Source organism: Impatiens glandulifera, chromosome 2, assembly GCF_907164915.1.
Source record: "Impatiens glandulifera chromosome 2, dImpGla2.1, whole genome shotgun sequence".
Classification (NCBI taxonomy): Eukaryota; Viridiplantae; Streptophyta; class Magnoliopsida; order Ericales; family Balsaminaceae; genus Impatiens; species Impatiens glandulifera.
Genome location: NC_061863.1, coordinates 44,961,197 through 44,977,968, shown reverse-complemented (window position 1 = coordinate 44,977,968; position 16,772 = coordinate 44,961,197). Strand labels below are relative to the sequence as shown.

The 16,772-nt window shown below is 30.6% G+C and overlaps 1 protein-coding gene across 1 annotated transcript; it reads right to left on the bottom strand.

Moving 5' to 3' along the window:
* Nucleotides 1–14,851: 14,851 nt before the first annotated feature.
* On the bottom strand, nucleotides 14,852–15,532 carry LOC124924719. The gene has a single exon (XM_047464713.1). It carries the CDS (start codon nucleotides 15,530–15,532, stop codon nucleotides 14,852–14,854), a length of 681 nt encoding a protein of 226 aa, XP_047320669.1.
* Nucleotides 15,533–16,772: the final 1,240 nt, after the last annotated feature.

Below are 16,772 nucleotides of genomic sequence, written 5' to 3'. Positions count from 1 at the left end.
CTCTCTGGATTGTAGATGATGATGATCAAGTGAGGGAGAGAGAGGTTGAATTTATATATATGGAAATGGAATGATTATAGAGAGGAAAAGAGAAAGAAAGAGGCTAATAATAAAGTAACACTAACAATAATTTAATTCACCAAAAATCAAATCTAAGCTAATAGTACTCAACACGTGTGCTTAAGGTATCTCTCTACTTCTAACCACTAAACCAACCACTATGATATATATATAAAACATTATGAAGTTAATATCTATATATATAATAATGCTTAACTTTTAAAGTGTTCGGATGACCGGTCGAGAGAGTTGTGGTTAATTTGGATATATATGTGAAAGAAAATGGATATTTGGGTCGAATTGTGGGTTAACCCGCTCATATATATATATATATATATATATATAACTTTTAAAGTGTTCGGATGACCGGTCAAGAGAGTTGTGGTTAATTTGGATATATATGTGAAAGAAAATGGATATTTGGGTCGAGTTGTGGTTAATTTGGATATATATGTGAAAGAAAATGGATATTTGGGTCGAATTGTGGGTTAACCCGCTCATATATATATATATATATATACTTAAAACGGTTAAAAATAAAATTTAAAATGTTATATATGTGTTTCGAACTTACAACCTAACAAAACAAATATAACTTTTTAACCAACTAGGTTAATAACACTTTATATTTTAAATTTAACACTAAATTTGATGAATGCGAGACATTTTAACAATATATGTTCAATTTTTTAACTAACTAAAATATAAAATGAATCAAATATTTGATTGACTAAAGTGAAAGTGTAAGGTAATGAGATGAGAGATATAAACATTAAATACATATTACTTATTAAATTTATTGTAATTATATTTTTATTCGCGTGGGTACAAAATTTTTCCTAATTATTGTTAGTTGTTTTTAATATATAACTTAATCCAATTTATTATATAACATAATATATAACCTTTTTTTTTACATTATGGGATTATTTTAAATTTAGAATTGTTTTTTATTCTAAATTATTATTATTTATATAATTTGATTTGTATTTATTTAATATATATTTAAATAGCTATATTTTAAATTAAAAAATACATTATAATTTTTTTTACTTATATTTGAATGATCTTATTTGATATTCACTTTTTATATTTTGTTTTAAGATCATATCTAGTTATTTTAGAAATTTTATATCTATTAAATCACTATTAGTTTATTCATTAAATTATTAATTTTATCTACTAAAATATTTTATTTTATTTTTATTAAATATAAATGTTATATATATATATATATATATAAAAAACAATTAATAATTCAAATAACCAACAAATCTAAGAAAATCTCAAATAAATAAAAAATCAATCAAACTCTTAAAAAAGTTGATTTGAAATAAAATAATAATAAAATTTTATGATTGACATCTAGGGTTTGTTTCAGAAAAATTATGATTGACATCTAGGGTTTGTTTCTCGGGTTTTATTTGATATTTTTTTTTAAAAAAATTATTATTTGGTAAAAATTAAAGAAAAATTAGTTTTTAAAATTAGAAAACTAATTTATCCTTTAAGATTAGAAGATATGATTTAAGTAAAAAATTTGTAACTGAGAGAGAAATGATAAAATTTTGAATAATTTTGGTATTTAAATAGATAAAATTATTGATTAGATTATCTATAAATATTTAAATTTTAGAATAAAAATTGGATTTTATCTCGATAACCAAACATCAAATAAGCCCTCGTCAAGTATGCATTATAAAAATTAATATTGTTATTATTTTTTTATTAATGGATAAATATAATATATTTTATACATATAGTCAAGTTTTAATATAATATTTTCTATATCATGCCTAATTGTGATTGTAATATATACAATTTTTTAATTATTGTAAAAGAAAACTTAAATTAATGTTTAAGTAATGAGAATCATAATACTTAATTTTATTATTTAAATAAATTTATAGTTTCTTGGGGAGTGAGTAGGTACATTATACATTAATTTTTATGCATAATTTATACTTTATCAAAAGTTTTGATATAAGAAAATTCATATATTTATCGTACCTTCATTTTGGTATGGTATTAATATATACCATTTATATTTAAAAAACATACTTTTTCAATTTTATTTCATACATTTTCTAGTTAAAAGTGTGAGGAACCAAAGTACTTTTTACTCATCGCCTCTTTCGTTAATATAATTTGACTTTTATAACCCCGCTTATTTTGTAAAACAGACTCAACTTACACATTTTAATAAGTATTTTTTCAACTCATCGTTCTCAAAAAATGGTTGGAATCTCAACTTTACAGTATTTGTATAACCCAATTGAGTGTTATAAACACTAAAATTTCACTTAACTAATTTATAAATTATTTTGAATAAATAAAATCAAAATAATTAAAATTAAGGACAAAACATGATTAAGTAATTAATTGGATAAATTATTTTAATAATTAAATCCTGAATAATTAAGATAATGGTCAAGAAAAATAAATAAAATAATTTGGGATAAATGTTCTACTCATTTTATTTCAAATTAATTTTAAAAAATCAAGGGAAACTAAAATAAATAATTTATGATAAAATTTGTATCCATTTTATCCCAAAAATTATTTATTAAACCCCAAAATTATACCAAAAATAATAATAATAAAATAAATGGACAAAATGAATGTCATATTTATTAAAAATATTTTATAGGTTGAAAATAAAGCAAAAAAAGATTGAAAAAAAAATCAATTTCAAACAAGTTCCAAGACAGAAAAAGGGCCGGAATCTATTACAACTAAAACCAATAGAAATTAATGCAGCAGATCTCACAATCATCGGATGAGCGTTGTATTATCATCCAACGCCCAACAGCTAACCGCGTAGCCTGGTTTGTCTTCTTCTTCGCGGCGACAAATAAGATACGAACAGATCTCATCCTTGGTATTTCAAATATGGAACTCTAGCATTAGTCCACCAAAATGGCTAATTCGAAAGCTGAAATGATCATCCTATCACGGTGATCCTTTCTCCTACGAGCATATGCCTCATCATGGCTTGATCGGGAAAGTTGGATGAAGAACAAAAGTAACGCCATTGATGACTTTCAACTAAATCCAATCCACTTGGTCGATGAACCGACCTTGGGAGCCTATAAATAGCCTCCTTTGGTAAACCAAAGGCAAAATATCCAATATCAACCTCTAAATCAAGGTCGAAGAAGAATCCGACATTGAAGATCTTCAAGCTTTTATGAAATTTTGAAGATTTCGTGTAAAGCTATAAGTCACTAATTCAGGAATTCAGGAAATTTTTAAAAAAGTTAAAAAAATCTTCCAACTCACATTAAACTCCCAATTACATTGTAATTTGAATTACTAATTTAAATTGAAATTTTTACATTTCAGTTTGACCAGTTTCATATACTGCTCGATTATCTTATTTCTTGATTGGAAAACTATCATAGAATAATTTATATGCTTTCTATTGAAACAAAACTGAATCAATCAATCAAAATAAAATACCCAAATTTAATTTTGAAAAAGTTCAAAATTGAGTTTCAGTTCTTGGGTTATTATCCAAGAACACCAACCTAAAAAGCTTCCCAACATGTTTCTAAGGATGTTGAGAACATATTTAAACAATTTTAACTCATCCCGATCATGTTTGATCAAAAAATAATTTTTTTTATAAAAATAAGCATTTCAATTCTTGAATTGGTTAAAACGAACCGTCATTGTTCATGTTTTAGTTTCATTCAACCATATAAAGTAAAAGAAAAATATTGGCAAGCTCCTTACGATTCATTAAAACTTAAAGACCAAAAAACTGTTTTTTACCTAAATAACCTTTGAGTTAAATTGGACATCATCCCAATTGAATGACACATCGTAATAATGTTATAAATAATCCTTCAGACCATACCATATGAAGCTTCCCGAACCCTTGAATCAATGGATCAAGGCCCTAGTCAAAAACATCAAACCTGTCATTTGGTGTTCTTGACGATCGATGATGGTTAGTCCAAGGCTAACCCAAGACTGAGAGCACCTCACACCCATGACCGAGTAAAGTTAGCCCAAGGCTAACCCGACACCAAGAGTTCTTCATACATAGGATCGATAAAATATATATAGCCTAGGGCTTCCCCAGGATCGAAGAATTCCTTGAGCCTAGACCGAGGACTCCCGCTCCCCGACCAAAGAAAATCGCACCTCGACCAATGGATCCTGACCCAAGACCGAGGGAAATCACACTCAAGATCGAGAGGGCCGATCCTAGGGCCTGTTTGGTTTCATTTTTACAATTTTGAAATTATTATTATGATTTTGAAATCCCAAATCATTTTCGAAAATTCAGAAAAAATAGAAAATGATTTCAAAATATTTTTTAGAATACTTTCGTGGAAAATATTTTGATAAGAGCCCATTTGGAATTTAGTTTTAGATCCTAATACCTTAAAACTAATATTTTTCAAGTACTTTCCTCATTAATCGTAGAAATTAGCCTAATGTACCAGCATTTAAATATTATTTTTACAATTTTAAATACAAGAAAAACATGTGCATGTTTAGGATCTGAAAAACAATTGGTTAAATAAAACACAATAAGACTAATTTTTAAAAGCCAAAACTTTATAGGGTAGAGACACAGAGAATATAGCGCGAAAGCCCTTTCCCGAGTATCACCAAACACCGAACTTAAAAGAGACTCTAGTAAAAAATACGTTTGTAAACGTAGCAACTCTCATAAAATAAATGATCTTTTAAATTATTTTTTTATAATTAATTTAAATACAAATTTCTTTAATCAAGTTTTAATTTGATTATTTTAAATCTAATAGATTATTTGAAATAAGATCAAAATAAATTAACGTTATACCTAATTTCAAAAGTTCATGACATATTTATATAAATTTTTTAAAAATAATGTTTTATTAAAATATATTCCTGACACACAAATCGATGTTGAAATTTCTCGAATTTCGAGTTTTTCCGATATAAGGGTTTTCCGAAGGTTACATGTGTTCTTTCATCAACCAGCTATATTGTTTTTTTTTTCACAATGTTCTCATAATATACTTCTGCCATGTTTAAGAGTTAATGGAGTTTTTGTTTCGAAGTTATTCTTACTCTCTTTCGAGTCGTAAACTTCTGTGTTTTTTATTTCATTGTGTTTTTTATTTAAGACAAACTTGATAACATATTAAACTCTTTTAGATCTATTTAAAAAAAAAAAATATTTTAGCGTGAAATAAAATTAGTTTCATATATGCCCATGAATTGGGCATATTGAATAATATTATATTATAAGTATTTTTTATTTGATTTCCAGAAATTATATTTCTGTAATTGAATTAACATCAAATTTACTAAAATATGTTCAGAGAAAGAAATTAAATTTACTAAAAAAATGGTTGATTCTCTACTAACAGTTGGATCTTGTTGAAAATTCCATAATGCATGCATAATATAATTTTTTAGATGGAAATTAAAACATAATTATTTATAATTTCATTAGTCATTAATTTTTTATTTTATTTTTAATAAATGAAATTATCAAAATACCTCACACTAATTATTTATTTTCTTAGAAGTATTATATATTTTTTTATTTTATAAATATTATTTCGATATATATATATATATAGTTATGTCGAAATTTAGAAAATTTCAAACTTTTACGTTTTACCTTATCAATAATTTCGATCGTACTGAATTTTCGATATAACAATAATTTCAATGAGAAAATGATTGAAATTACAAATATCACATTTCTTTTATATTTATTAAAAACATATAAGTTGGAATAGGTTACGAAAAAAAATTAATATATTTTTTTAAATAAAAACTATTTAAATAATTTAATTAAATAAGTCAATGAGATGTAATTATTCAAAATAATATATATATTGTTAGATTAAATTAATCTAGGAAATTTAATATAATGATTCTATCGGGTTTTGATAATTTAGCTTAAACAATCAAAAAGGGAGAATTTTTAGGTTAAAGTCTTTTATTAATTTTAAGTGTATCAATAAAACTGAGTTGTGTTAAATTGATTCTGTGTAGGTGGGAAGTGAAGAAAACCGAAATATGAATCAAGTCCGACAGTTGATGAAATTCAGTATTTAATCAACTTCGGTTTTTGGAGAAGTGCTTCCGACTTTTTGTTCACTTCGGTTTTTGGAGAAGCGCTTCTAGATTTTTGTTCACTTTGGTTTTTGGAGAAGCGCTTCCGGCATTTTTTTCACTTCGGTTTTTGGGGAAGCGCGTCCGGTATTTTGATCGGCTCATCTTTTGAGAAGCGCTCTCGGTTTTGTTCATGTTCGGGTTTTGGTGAAGCGCTTCTGACTTTTCTATATCTTCGGTTTTATATGAAGCGCTTCCGGTTATTTAACCTCTTCGGTTTTATATGAAGCTTCCAGTTATTTAACCTCTTCGGTTTTATATGAAGCGCTTCCGGTTATTTAACCTCTTCGGTTTTATGAAGCGCTTCCATTTTTTCAACCTTTTCGATTTTATGAAGCGCTTCCGGTATTTAATCAAACTCGGTATTTGATCAACTTCGGTTTTATGAAGCGTTTCCGGTATTTTATCAAGTTCGGTTTTATAAAGCGCTTCCAATATTTTATCAAGTTCGGTTTTATGAAGCGCTTCCGGTATTTGATCAACTTTGGTTTTATGAAGCGCTTTCGGTATTTGATCAATCTCGGTATTTGATCAAGTTCGGCTTTTGTGAAGAACTTCCGGTTCTTGATCAAATTCGGTATTTGATCAAGCATCTGAAATCCCTGTCTAACGCATCAACCCTATCCGTTATTGGTAGTCTAACACAGCAGTTGAGCTAAACCTATAGAAAACTATCACGTGCCAAACTAATTCTGACTTCATGTAATGTAATGTACGTTCCCAATACACCACGATCTCTTAGAAAATATTCGCCGCACTACCATCATCTAGTACACTCACGATCAAACGCATATTCTCTAATGTACTACCCTAGCACACATCCAACCGAAATAGGACACGTATCAGCTGAAGCAAATTTGTCCGTTGAGGAGTTATATATTTAAGGAGAAGTTTGAGGACAACTTATCGCTCTCTCTCAGACAAACCTACTATTCTCTATTGCTTTCATGAGTTTTAAGCATTTTGTGTGAACTTTCTATCAAACGCTCAATCTCTCAAGTTATAAGAGTCTACAAGTTTGCTAGATCATTAAGTTGTATTACATTCACTGATATTTCTGTGTGAGATTCAGTACTGTAAGTTAAATAGAGGTTGCTCTGTTTAACAAAATGTGTTGTGCTATGAGTTCAGAAGTAGACAGTGTTTAAGTCATTAGTGTCTGACCGGGTTTGTGTAAGTGTTGTATTCAAACCAAATCTTCTAGTGAATATCTACTCAAGGTTGAGAAGAAGGAGTGACGTATGAGAGTTTGCTCCGAACATCCATAAACAAACTTTGTGTCTTGTGTTCTTTACTTTCCTAATCTTCTAACACTTTATTTGTCGCTTCAAGTCTAAACAAACAGTTCCGCACTTGACTTTGTTCAAGAATTTGTGAAGACTTGTGAATAATATAAATAGATATTAACTTCTAACAGAGTTAATATCGAAATATAATTCGACGCGGTTAACCAAATGGTCAACTTCGGCTATTGTTGACTTCTTTCCTAATATATATATATATATATATATATATATATATATATATATATATATATATATATATATATATATATATATATATATATATATATATATATATTAGGTTTGCTTTTCACTCAGTTTACAATCTTGGCCAATAATAAACTACATTAATAAATTCATTCAAACAATTATTATTAAACACATTTTTATCTTTTATCTTATCATTTAATAATCTTAAATTCTTTACTTTTTTTTTTCTTTCATATAATGTGTTTAATACTTTGTTTATTTATTCTCTCATTTTTCTATTTATTATTATTTTTTTAAAATTTCCTTTTCTAATTTTTTTTATATATTTATATAAAATTAATTATAATAATAATAATAAAACATACATTTAAATATTTATATATATATATATATATATATATATATATATATATATATATATATATATATATATATATATATATATCCACTTCTTAATTTTTTTACACACAAATACAAGGGTGAGTTTGATTTAACTTTTTTAATTAGAGAATAGAATTAGAGAGAAAATTTTCTTTATATGGATTATATATTTTGTTTTGCAAAATTAAATTAGTATATTATTACACAAACTTTATACATTAAAAATAAAACGTCTCGTATGATAAATTTATATATATATATATATATATATATATATATATATATATATATATATATATATTCTCATTTATTTTTATTTATTATTTAAAAAGTAATATTGGATAGTGTATTTTGGTGTCATAAATGGTGTCAAAAATATAAATGTGAGTAATTTAAAAAATAAATTTTATCTCTTATTAGATTTTAAATTCATAAGGTGTTTTTATATCATTTTTCACACTAATTATTACACTAAATTCATGTTTATTATTATTAATTTTATTTAAAATAATATAATATTATTATTTAAAATATTAATTATAATTTTTAGATGTAATTTTTTTAATTTTAATTAATTAATTTTAAACAAGCACTATTAAATATTTTAATTAGATTTTAAAATTATATATTAATAAAAACTTGTAAAAACTAATATATTAATATAATTTATTTTAAAATATATTATTTCTTTATTTAAATAATTTATTAATATTTAAAATTAAGTTAATAAAAAAATTATAATATTAATTATTATTATAAATATATAAAATAAATAAACAATATATATATAGACAATAATGATAAAGTAAAGCGGACGCTAGGGCAGCAAACTACTCCCATAGACACGTGGATAATATATGCCACAATTAAAAAAAAATAATATTAAAATACTAATAATTTGTTTTTAATCTCTCCATTATCCCTCTATATTCCTCTTCTTCCCCATCTTCATTAGCCTCTTCATTTTCGATTTTTTTATTTTCCTCTTCGGCTATTTTATTCATTATTCTGCGACTTTAATTTTTTTCTTTCTTCTTCTGCGACTTCAAACTTCGGTGATTTCTTCATTCTTCCTTATTTCGCGTATCTTCTTATAGAAGTTCGAAAATGATAAGCCTTCAATGGCGAACAACAATTTCCCCAAACTATTCAAACCCTAAAATGATGATTTGAATAACATCATTTTACTTTTACTTTTTAGGAGAATCAGTTTCTTCAATTACATTCAAGTCCAACATTAACCAAAGGTAAGTTCCCGAACATGATCATCCTATAGTTAGGGTTATCCCGAACATGTCCATATTCGGGAACTTGATTTAATGTTTGGAAAAAAAATTTATTTATGTTTTTGCTTTCTAGATTTGTATCATTTACAAAAACCTTAATCACACATTTTGAAACAAAAACATAAATATTAGAATAGACTTACTAATACTACACATTTTAAGCAAATTAGGTTTATGGATCTGTATCCATTTACAAAATCTTTAGTCGAGGGGATACTAAAACTACTTTTAGTCACACATTTAGAAACAAAAACCTAAATATTAGAATAGACCTACTAATACTAATAATATTGTGTTACATATTTTAAGCAAGTTAGGTGTTTGTATTGGTAATTACAAGTTAATAATAGTAACTTTTAATACTAACAAATTTGAATTACAATGGAGAATCTTAAACTAATTTGCAAATCTGACAAAAGTTATATAGATTGGAAAATTTAGCTAAAGTTATCGTAAATTAATTTTCAAATTTTAAACTAATTTGTTCCATTTTCAGTTATACTGGTCTATAAATGACATCAACATTGAATTTGCAGTTATATAGGTTCTAGAAATTTGCACAAATATTACATTTTGGTCAAAATCGTGACCAAATGGTCCTGAACACTTCCATGTTCTGGACCATTTCGTCCTGAACATGTACAAGTTCGGGACTCTTTTGTCCAAATAAAACTTAAATTTTCATTGGCTAATCGTGGTTCATTTATTTATTTTGGCCAAGTGTTTAAAAACTTGAATTTTCAGCACTTTTATATTTGTTAATCGTGGTTCATTTATCTGGTTTTTTTATAGAGTATATAAAAGGAACCGTCGGACCTCGACAATAGATTTTTCAATGATAGTCATTACTGCTACAACTCATGATGAAGGGTGTGCAACTCCATAAACTCCCTTTGTACCCTCCGCTCCCTCAGCTCCGGCAACCCTCCGCTCCAGTTCCCTCCCAAAAAAAATGATTCACAACATTTTCTTGAATAGGATCTCGTCAAATGGAATTTTCAATCCACTTCAAGAATTGGAAAAAGAACAAAAAGAGGTCGTGAAGGCCATAGGCTTCGGAGGGCTTCTTACCCTTAACCTTTCAAAATCTTTGGGCGAACTCTCTCAATACCTTGAAAGGTCATTCAATTATAGTATGTGTGCGATCATCCTAAAGAATGGAGAGGAATTCAAAATAGATGAAGATGGTGTTCAATGCGTATTGGGCATCCTTAGAGGGGAGATTTAATTTTCGAGTCTATAGGAAACGAGGCAATGTACCTCGAATATGATGTACAATTTAGGGACTGAAGGAGACGATGGGCAATGAAGCAAAATAGTGGCGGTCCTAAAATAATTAAAATGTCATAGAAAATTCTAAACAAGAGAGCAGCTGACAATAAATTTATAATAGATTTTGTAGTCTATGTTGTCAACCGCTTTCTTTGGACCTTACAGAATCAACACTATAAGTATAGAGTTATTCTAAAAACTTACATTCCAAAACATCATTAAATTATATATACTTCTCTTACCTAATTTTTATACCTGCAAGTTTAAAATCCTAAAATCTATATTTGATGTCAATAATATCCGAAAGTTGAATTGATGTCAATACATAATTAATGGCTTAATTGATGTCTGCAGGTAGTGGAAGATCAATGAAAAGAGTCATTTCCATGAACCGTAGACATTTCTCATTGTAAGTAATGTTTGTCATTACTTTAATTCAATGGTTTATTCAAATAACAATGTAAATGTTCTAACATATTGTTTATTATTTCAGTTGTGTTACATGGATAGGGTTGTGGACATTAAACTCCAACTACCTTACGAACGACAATTTCCGATATTGTCATGTTATAATTGAAAGAATAGGGAGAATCTTATTTAATCTTCTTGATCTTTACATCAGGGAAATATCCAATATATATACATTATAAAAGATTAATAAGGAAACTAATAATATAATAACGATATTATTTTATATGCCTAATATAAAATTATTTTCATAATCTATTCACATATATTATTTTATATTCATAATATAAAGATTATTTCCATAATCTATCACACCTCCGCAGTCGAAACGGGAGCTTTGCAAACGCTGAAACTGGCCCGAAAATCATCAAATAAAATCTTAGGCATACCTTTAGTAAAAATATCTGCAATCTGGTATCGGGATGGCACATGCAAGACACGAACTTTACCCCGTTGGACTTTCTCACGAACGAAGTGAATGTCCATTTCAATATGTTTAGTGCGCTGATGTTGTACCGGATTACTAGAGAGGTAAATAACACTAACATTATCGCAATAAACTAAGGTTGCCTATGTAACCGAACATCTGAGTTCTAATAATAAGTTTCAGACCCAACATGATTCCGAGACGACATTTGCAACCCCTCTATACTCTACTTCAGCACTAGACTTTGACAAAGTAGGTTGTCTTTTAGAAGACCAAGAAATCAAATTATCACCAAGAAAGACACAATAACCTGATGTAGATCGACGAGTATCAGGACACCCTCCCCAATCAGCATCCATATAAGAAATAAGGGAAGTCATAGATGATTTGTATAACTGTAAACCATAATCAGTAGTGCCTTGAATATAACGGATGATTCGTTTTAAGGCATTCATGTGAGCAACTTGAGGAGCATGCATAAACAAGCAAACTTGTTGTACAGCATAAGAAATGTCCGGACGAGTGAATGTCAAGTACTGTAACGCCCCACATAAAGAACGATAAGAGGTAGGATCTCCATAAGAAATGCCGGATTGAGTGCTCATCTTTCCTTTAGAATCAACAGGAGTGGAAGCTGGATTACAATCTGTCATACCTGCTTTCTTAATAATGTCATGAGCATATTTCGTTTGAGACAAGAACAAACAATTCTTGTGTCGGGTAACAGCAATGCCTAAGAAATAACTCAAAGGACCCAAATCTTTCATTGCAAATTCAGTGCTAAGTTGAGAAATGACATATTTCCGAAGGAACTCTAAAGAAGTAGTGAGCACAATATCATCAACATAAAGAAGAATGTAAGCAGTGTCATGATCATGGCGATAAATGAATAAAGAAGTATCCAATTTGCTGTGATTAAAGCCAATTGATGCAGCAAAATCAGCAAAACGTTGATACCAAGCGCAGGGTGCCTGTTTCAAACCATAGAGAGACTTTCTCAAAAGACATACATGATCAGGACGAGCCGGATCTTTAAACCCCAAAGGTTGATACATGTATACTGTTTCATTCAAGTTGCCATATAAGAAGGCATTCTTCACATCCAATTGATGAATAGACCAAGACTTGGATAAAACAATGCTAAGAACCATCCGTATAGTTTCCGATTTCACAACCGGACTGATAATTTCATCACAGTCAATCTTTTTTCTTTGAGTTTTCCCATCACCAACAAGACGAGCCTTATGTCTCTCAAAAGAACCATCAGATTTCGTTTTATGCCGAAAAATCCAAAGCGAACGAATAATATTTACATTAGACGGACGCGGAACTAAGGCCCAAGTACCATTGTCAATAAGCGCATCATATTCTTCCTGCATAGTAATTTTCCAATTATGGTCACGTAGAGCATGTACAGGATTTTTTGGAATGGGTGATACAAAGGTAGAAGTGTGAAGAGAGTGGTCTTGGTATTTTTTATTGGGTTTGACAATTCCATGATGACTACGAGTGGCCATAAGGTGAGGGTGGGATGCTACGGGAGAAGGAGGAGTGGGAGAGTTTGAAGACTCGTTCGCAGGGTGAGTGTGGGATGTTATGGGAGAAGGAGAATAGTGGGGGGTGGTTGTGGGTTGGTGTTGGTGCTCGGGTGTGGTGAGAATTTGATGCAAGAGATGGGTGTTAAGGGCACCTGAATCATGACTCAAAAAATTGTATGTGTGAGATTTCGGAGTATGAATTTTGGAAAAAGGAAATGCTGACTCATCGAACCATACATGTTTGGCTATTATAATTTTTCGAGATGACATATCAAAACATTTATATATCCTATTATTGGGCGGATAGCCAAGAAAAACACAAGGAGAAGACCGATGTTCAAGCTTGTGTATTTTGGATGGTGGAAAAAGAGGATAACATAAACACCCAAAAACTCGAAGATGAGAGTAGTTAGGATGCTTTTGATACAAAATCTGAGTTGAAGAATTATAATCAAGAAGCTTTGTAGGTAAGATGTTGTGAAGGTAGGTAGCCATTTCGAGAGCATGATGCCAAAAAGATGGTGGCATGGATGCATGACAGAGAATAGTGCGAACAATATGATTGATTGTTTTTATTTTTCTTTCGGCCTTGCCATTTTAAGGAGAGGTATAAGGATAAGAAAGACGGAAAGTCATACCATGTTGTTGACCGAATTTTTCAAAACGAACATTTTTAAATTCAGTACCATTGTCACATTGGAATGCCTTAATTTCTCTCTCAAATTGAGTACGAATATATGTTCGAACACGAATAAATAACTTATAGACTTGAGACTTAGAAGAGATCGGAAAAGTCCATAAAAAATTCGTGTAATTATCAAGAAAGAGAACATAATACTTATAGCCGAGAGAACTAGGAATAGGGGATGTCCACAAATCACTGTGTATAATGTCAAATGGCATAGTAGTATGAGACATAGAATCGGGAAAAGGCGATTTTATTAATTTACCCAAAGGACAAGAATGACAAACATGTTTAGCCTTAGGACATTGAATGAAATTACTACTACGCAATAAATTTAAAATTGCATTTCCCGGATGACCGAGACGGGAATGCCATATATTTGGATAAATAACTAAAAAAGCTGACGGTGTGAAAGAAGAGAAGACTTGACGATCTGTGAGAAAAGGGTAGAGATTGTCACTACTATTACATCTCACTCGTTTGCTCCCCGTCTGCAAGTCCTTCACAGTAAACCCAAAAGGATCAAACTCAATGGAAACATTATTATCAATAGAGAATTTCCTAACGGAGATGAGATTTTTGACTAGTTTTGGAACATGAAGGACATTTTTTAGTTGAAGTGTGTTTTGGTGTAAAGATTTGTGACCATAACCATGAATTGGAATTTTTCTACCATCACCAATAATAATTGAATTATTATGACTATTGATCAAGGGAGAATATGACGATAAATTACCTTGAGAATTTGTCATGTGAGAGGTAGCACCCGTTTCCATATAGTAGTTTGGATCAGACAATGTCATTGTGTGCATTGCTTGATCAATATTGGTTGGCATGTAACCTTGAGACGATGGGCCTGACGTATAGTAAGCCTGAGGTGGTTGTGGCCCGAGGATACCGGTCTGATGTGCAGGCTGACTGGGCTTCGTGGTGGACCAAGGAGACGGGCCTGGTGCCTGTGATGGATATGGGCAGGGTGGAAGAGCCCAAGGGCCTTGCTTCCAATATGCCCAAGGTGGAGGATACATCCATCCTGCTTGGGTCTTCTGCTGGTGCGAGGCGGAAGGACCACGCTGTGGGTTTTGCTGTTGCTGCGAGGAACCACCATTACGCTATTGATTGCTAAAGGCACCTTTATCCTTGCCGGAGCTGCCCTTTCCCTTGGTGGTTTTCCGGCCATTGCCACCATTACGTTGATTATTACCCCGAGAAGAATAATGGGAATTATCAGCATTATTTTGGGACGATAAATGGGATTGCGTGATGTGAGCCTCTACATGAGACTCAATAGAGAGATCAGCAGCATTCTCATGTTCTTCTAATTCAAGCATTGAACGAAGAGTATCAAAAGAGGGCAACGGGTTAAGATGACGAACGGACGTTCGAAAGGGCTTATATTCCTCCGAGAGGCCTTTCAAAAGTTGTAGAGCCATTCGATTGTTAGAGACTTTATCTCCAACATTCCTCAAATTATCAGCTAGAGTTTTTAGTTGAGCGCAATAAGACTTAACACCATCAAAATGAGAAAGCTTGGTGTTTGTAAATTGCGCATCAAATTGCAAAGCTTTTACAGATTTGTTGTTAAGAAAAAATTGCTGCAATCTGTTCCAAGCATCAACTGTCGAGTCATCAGGATCGAGGATGAAATTTAGGAGATCATTAGAAATGGTCCCGTAAATCCATTGACGAACAATGTCATCAAGTCTCTGTGTTAAAGCCTTTTCGGCTTCCGTCGGAGCGGGAACCGCGACCGAAGGATTAACTGTTAGAGGTTGAATATGGTTGATCACCATATTAGCACGGCAATGAAGTTAAAAAAAGGTGGACCAGCTGTTGTATTGTTTTCCTTCATAATCAAGGGTGATATGGATGCACGCCTTGATGTTGGAAACAATGGTGGCTGGATGAACCTTGTTTTCGGCCATAGATGAAGAAGAGAGAAAGAAAAGAAACGGAAGTTAGGTTTAGAGAAAAGAAGCGGAAGCTGGGTTTAGAAAAGAAAGAAAAGAGAACATAGGGCTCTGATACCATGAAAGAATAGGAAGAATCTTATTTAATCTTTTTGATCTTTACATCAGGGAAATATCCAATATATATACATTATAAAAGATTAATAAGGAAACTAATAATATAATAACGATATTATTTTATATGCCTAATATAAAATTATTTTCATAATCTATTCACATATATTATTTTATATTCATAATATAAAGATTATTTCCATAATCTATCAATAATGACAATAAGCTAAGAAATATGATTGAAATGGAAATGAAACAAGGAGGATTCAGATATGGAAGGGATGTTGGACGTCTTTCACTTCCAAGCACCCACGATGAGCCTAAGATGGTGGCAGATTATGTGACAGATCAGGTGGAAGATCAGGTGGTAGATCATCTAACAAATTAGGTGGAGGAGCCTCAAATTGTAGAGGCGACGCCTCAAATTGCAGATGATGAGCCTTTGACTGTATAGGATGAGCCTCGGGCTACCCCAGTATTAACCTCCTACATCGTTAAAAATACATTAGACACTATTGCTAGATCTACATAGAACATGAATAGACTTTCACATAATATGGAATCATCTGCAAAAATATGGCAAAATTCACACAATTGTTGAAAGATTAAGCTGCATCACCCTAACAATAGAAACTCAACCCATCTGTCAAATTTCATTCTTCGATCCATGTTTTGTACGAGACTATGAACACAAATCAATTTATGTGGGATGTCATGCACAAATATGTCATAAATGCACCCCTTGTAGAAGAACCTCAACCCGTAGAGGTTTGAGTTAAAACATCACCCGAAGTGGTGGCGGCTGTTGGCATAGATCATCAACCCGTAGAAGTTCGAGTTGAACCCAAAGTGGTGGTTGGGGTTAGAAAAGATACCTCAATCAGAACAAATTCTAAAAAGAAGTTTACCGTTGAATCACCACTCGAAGTGGTGGTTGGGGTACGAAAAGATGTCCCAAAAAGAACAAAGCAGTCGAAGAAGAAGATTAAGAAACTTCGAGCGGCGGTTG

Bases quoted from the DNA above. Each gene is read 5' to 3' on its own strand.
- LOC124924719 (XM_047464713.1), bottom strand. From the start codon at position 15,532: ATGGTGATCAACCATATTCAACCTCTAACAGTTAATCCTTCGGTCGCG.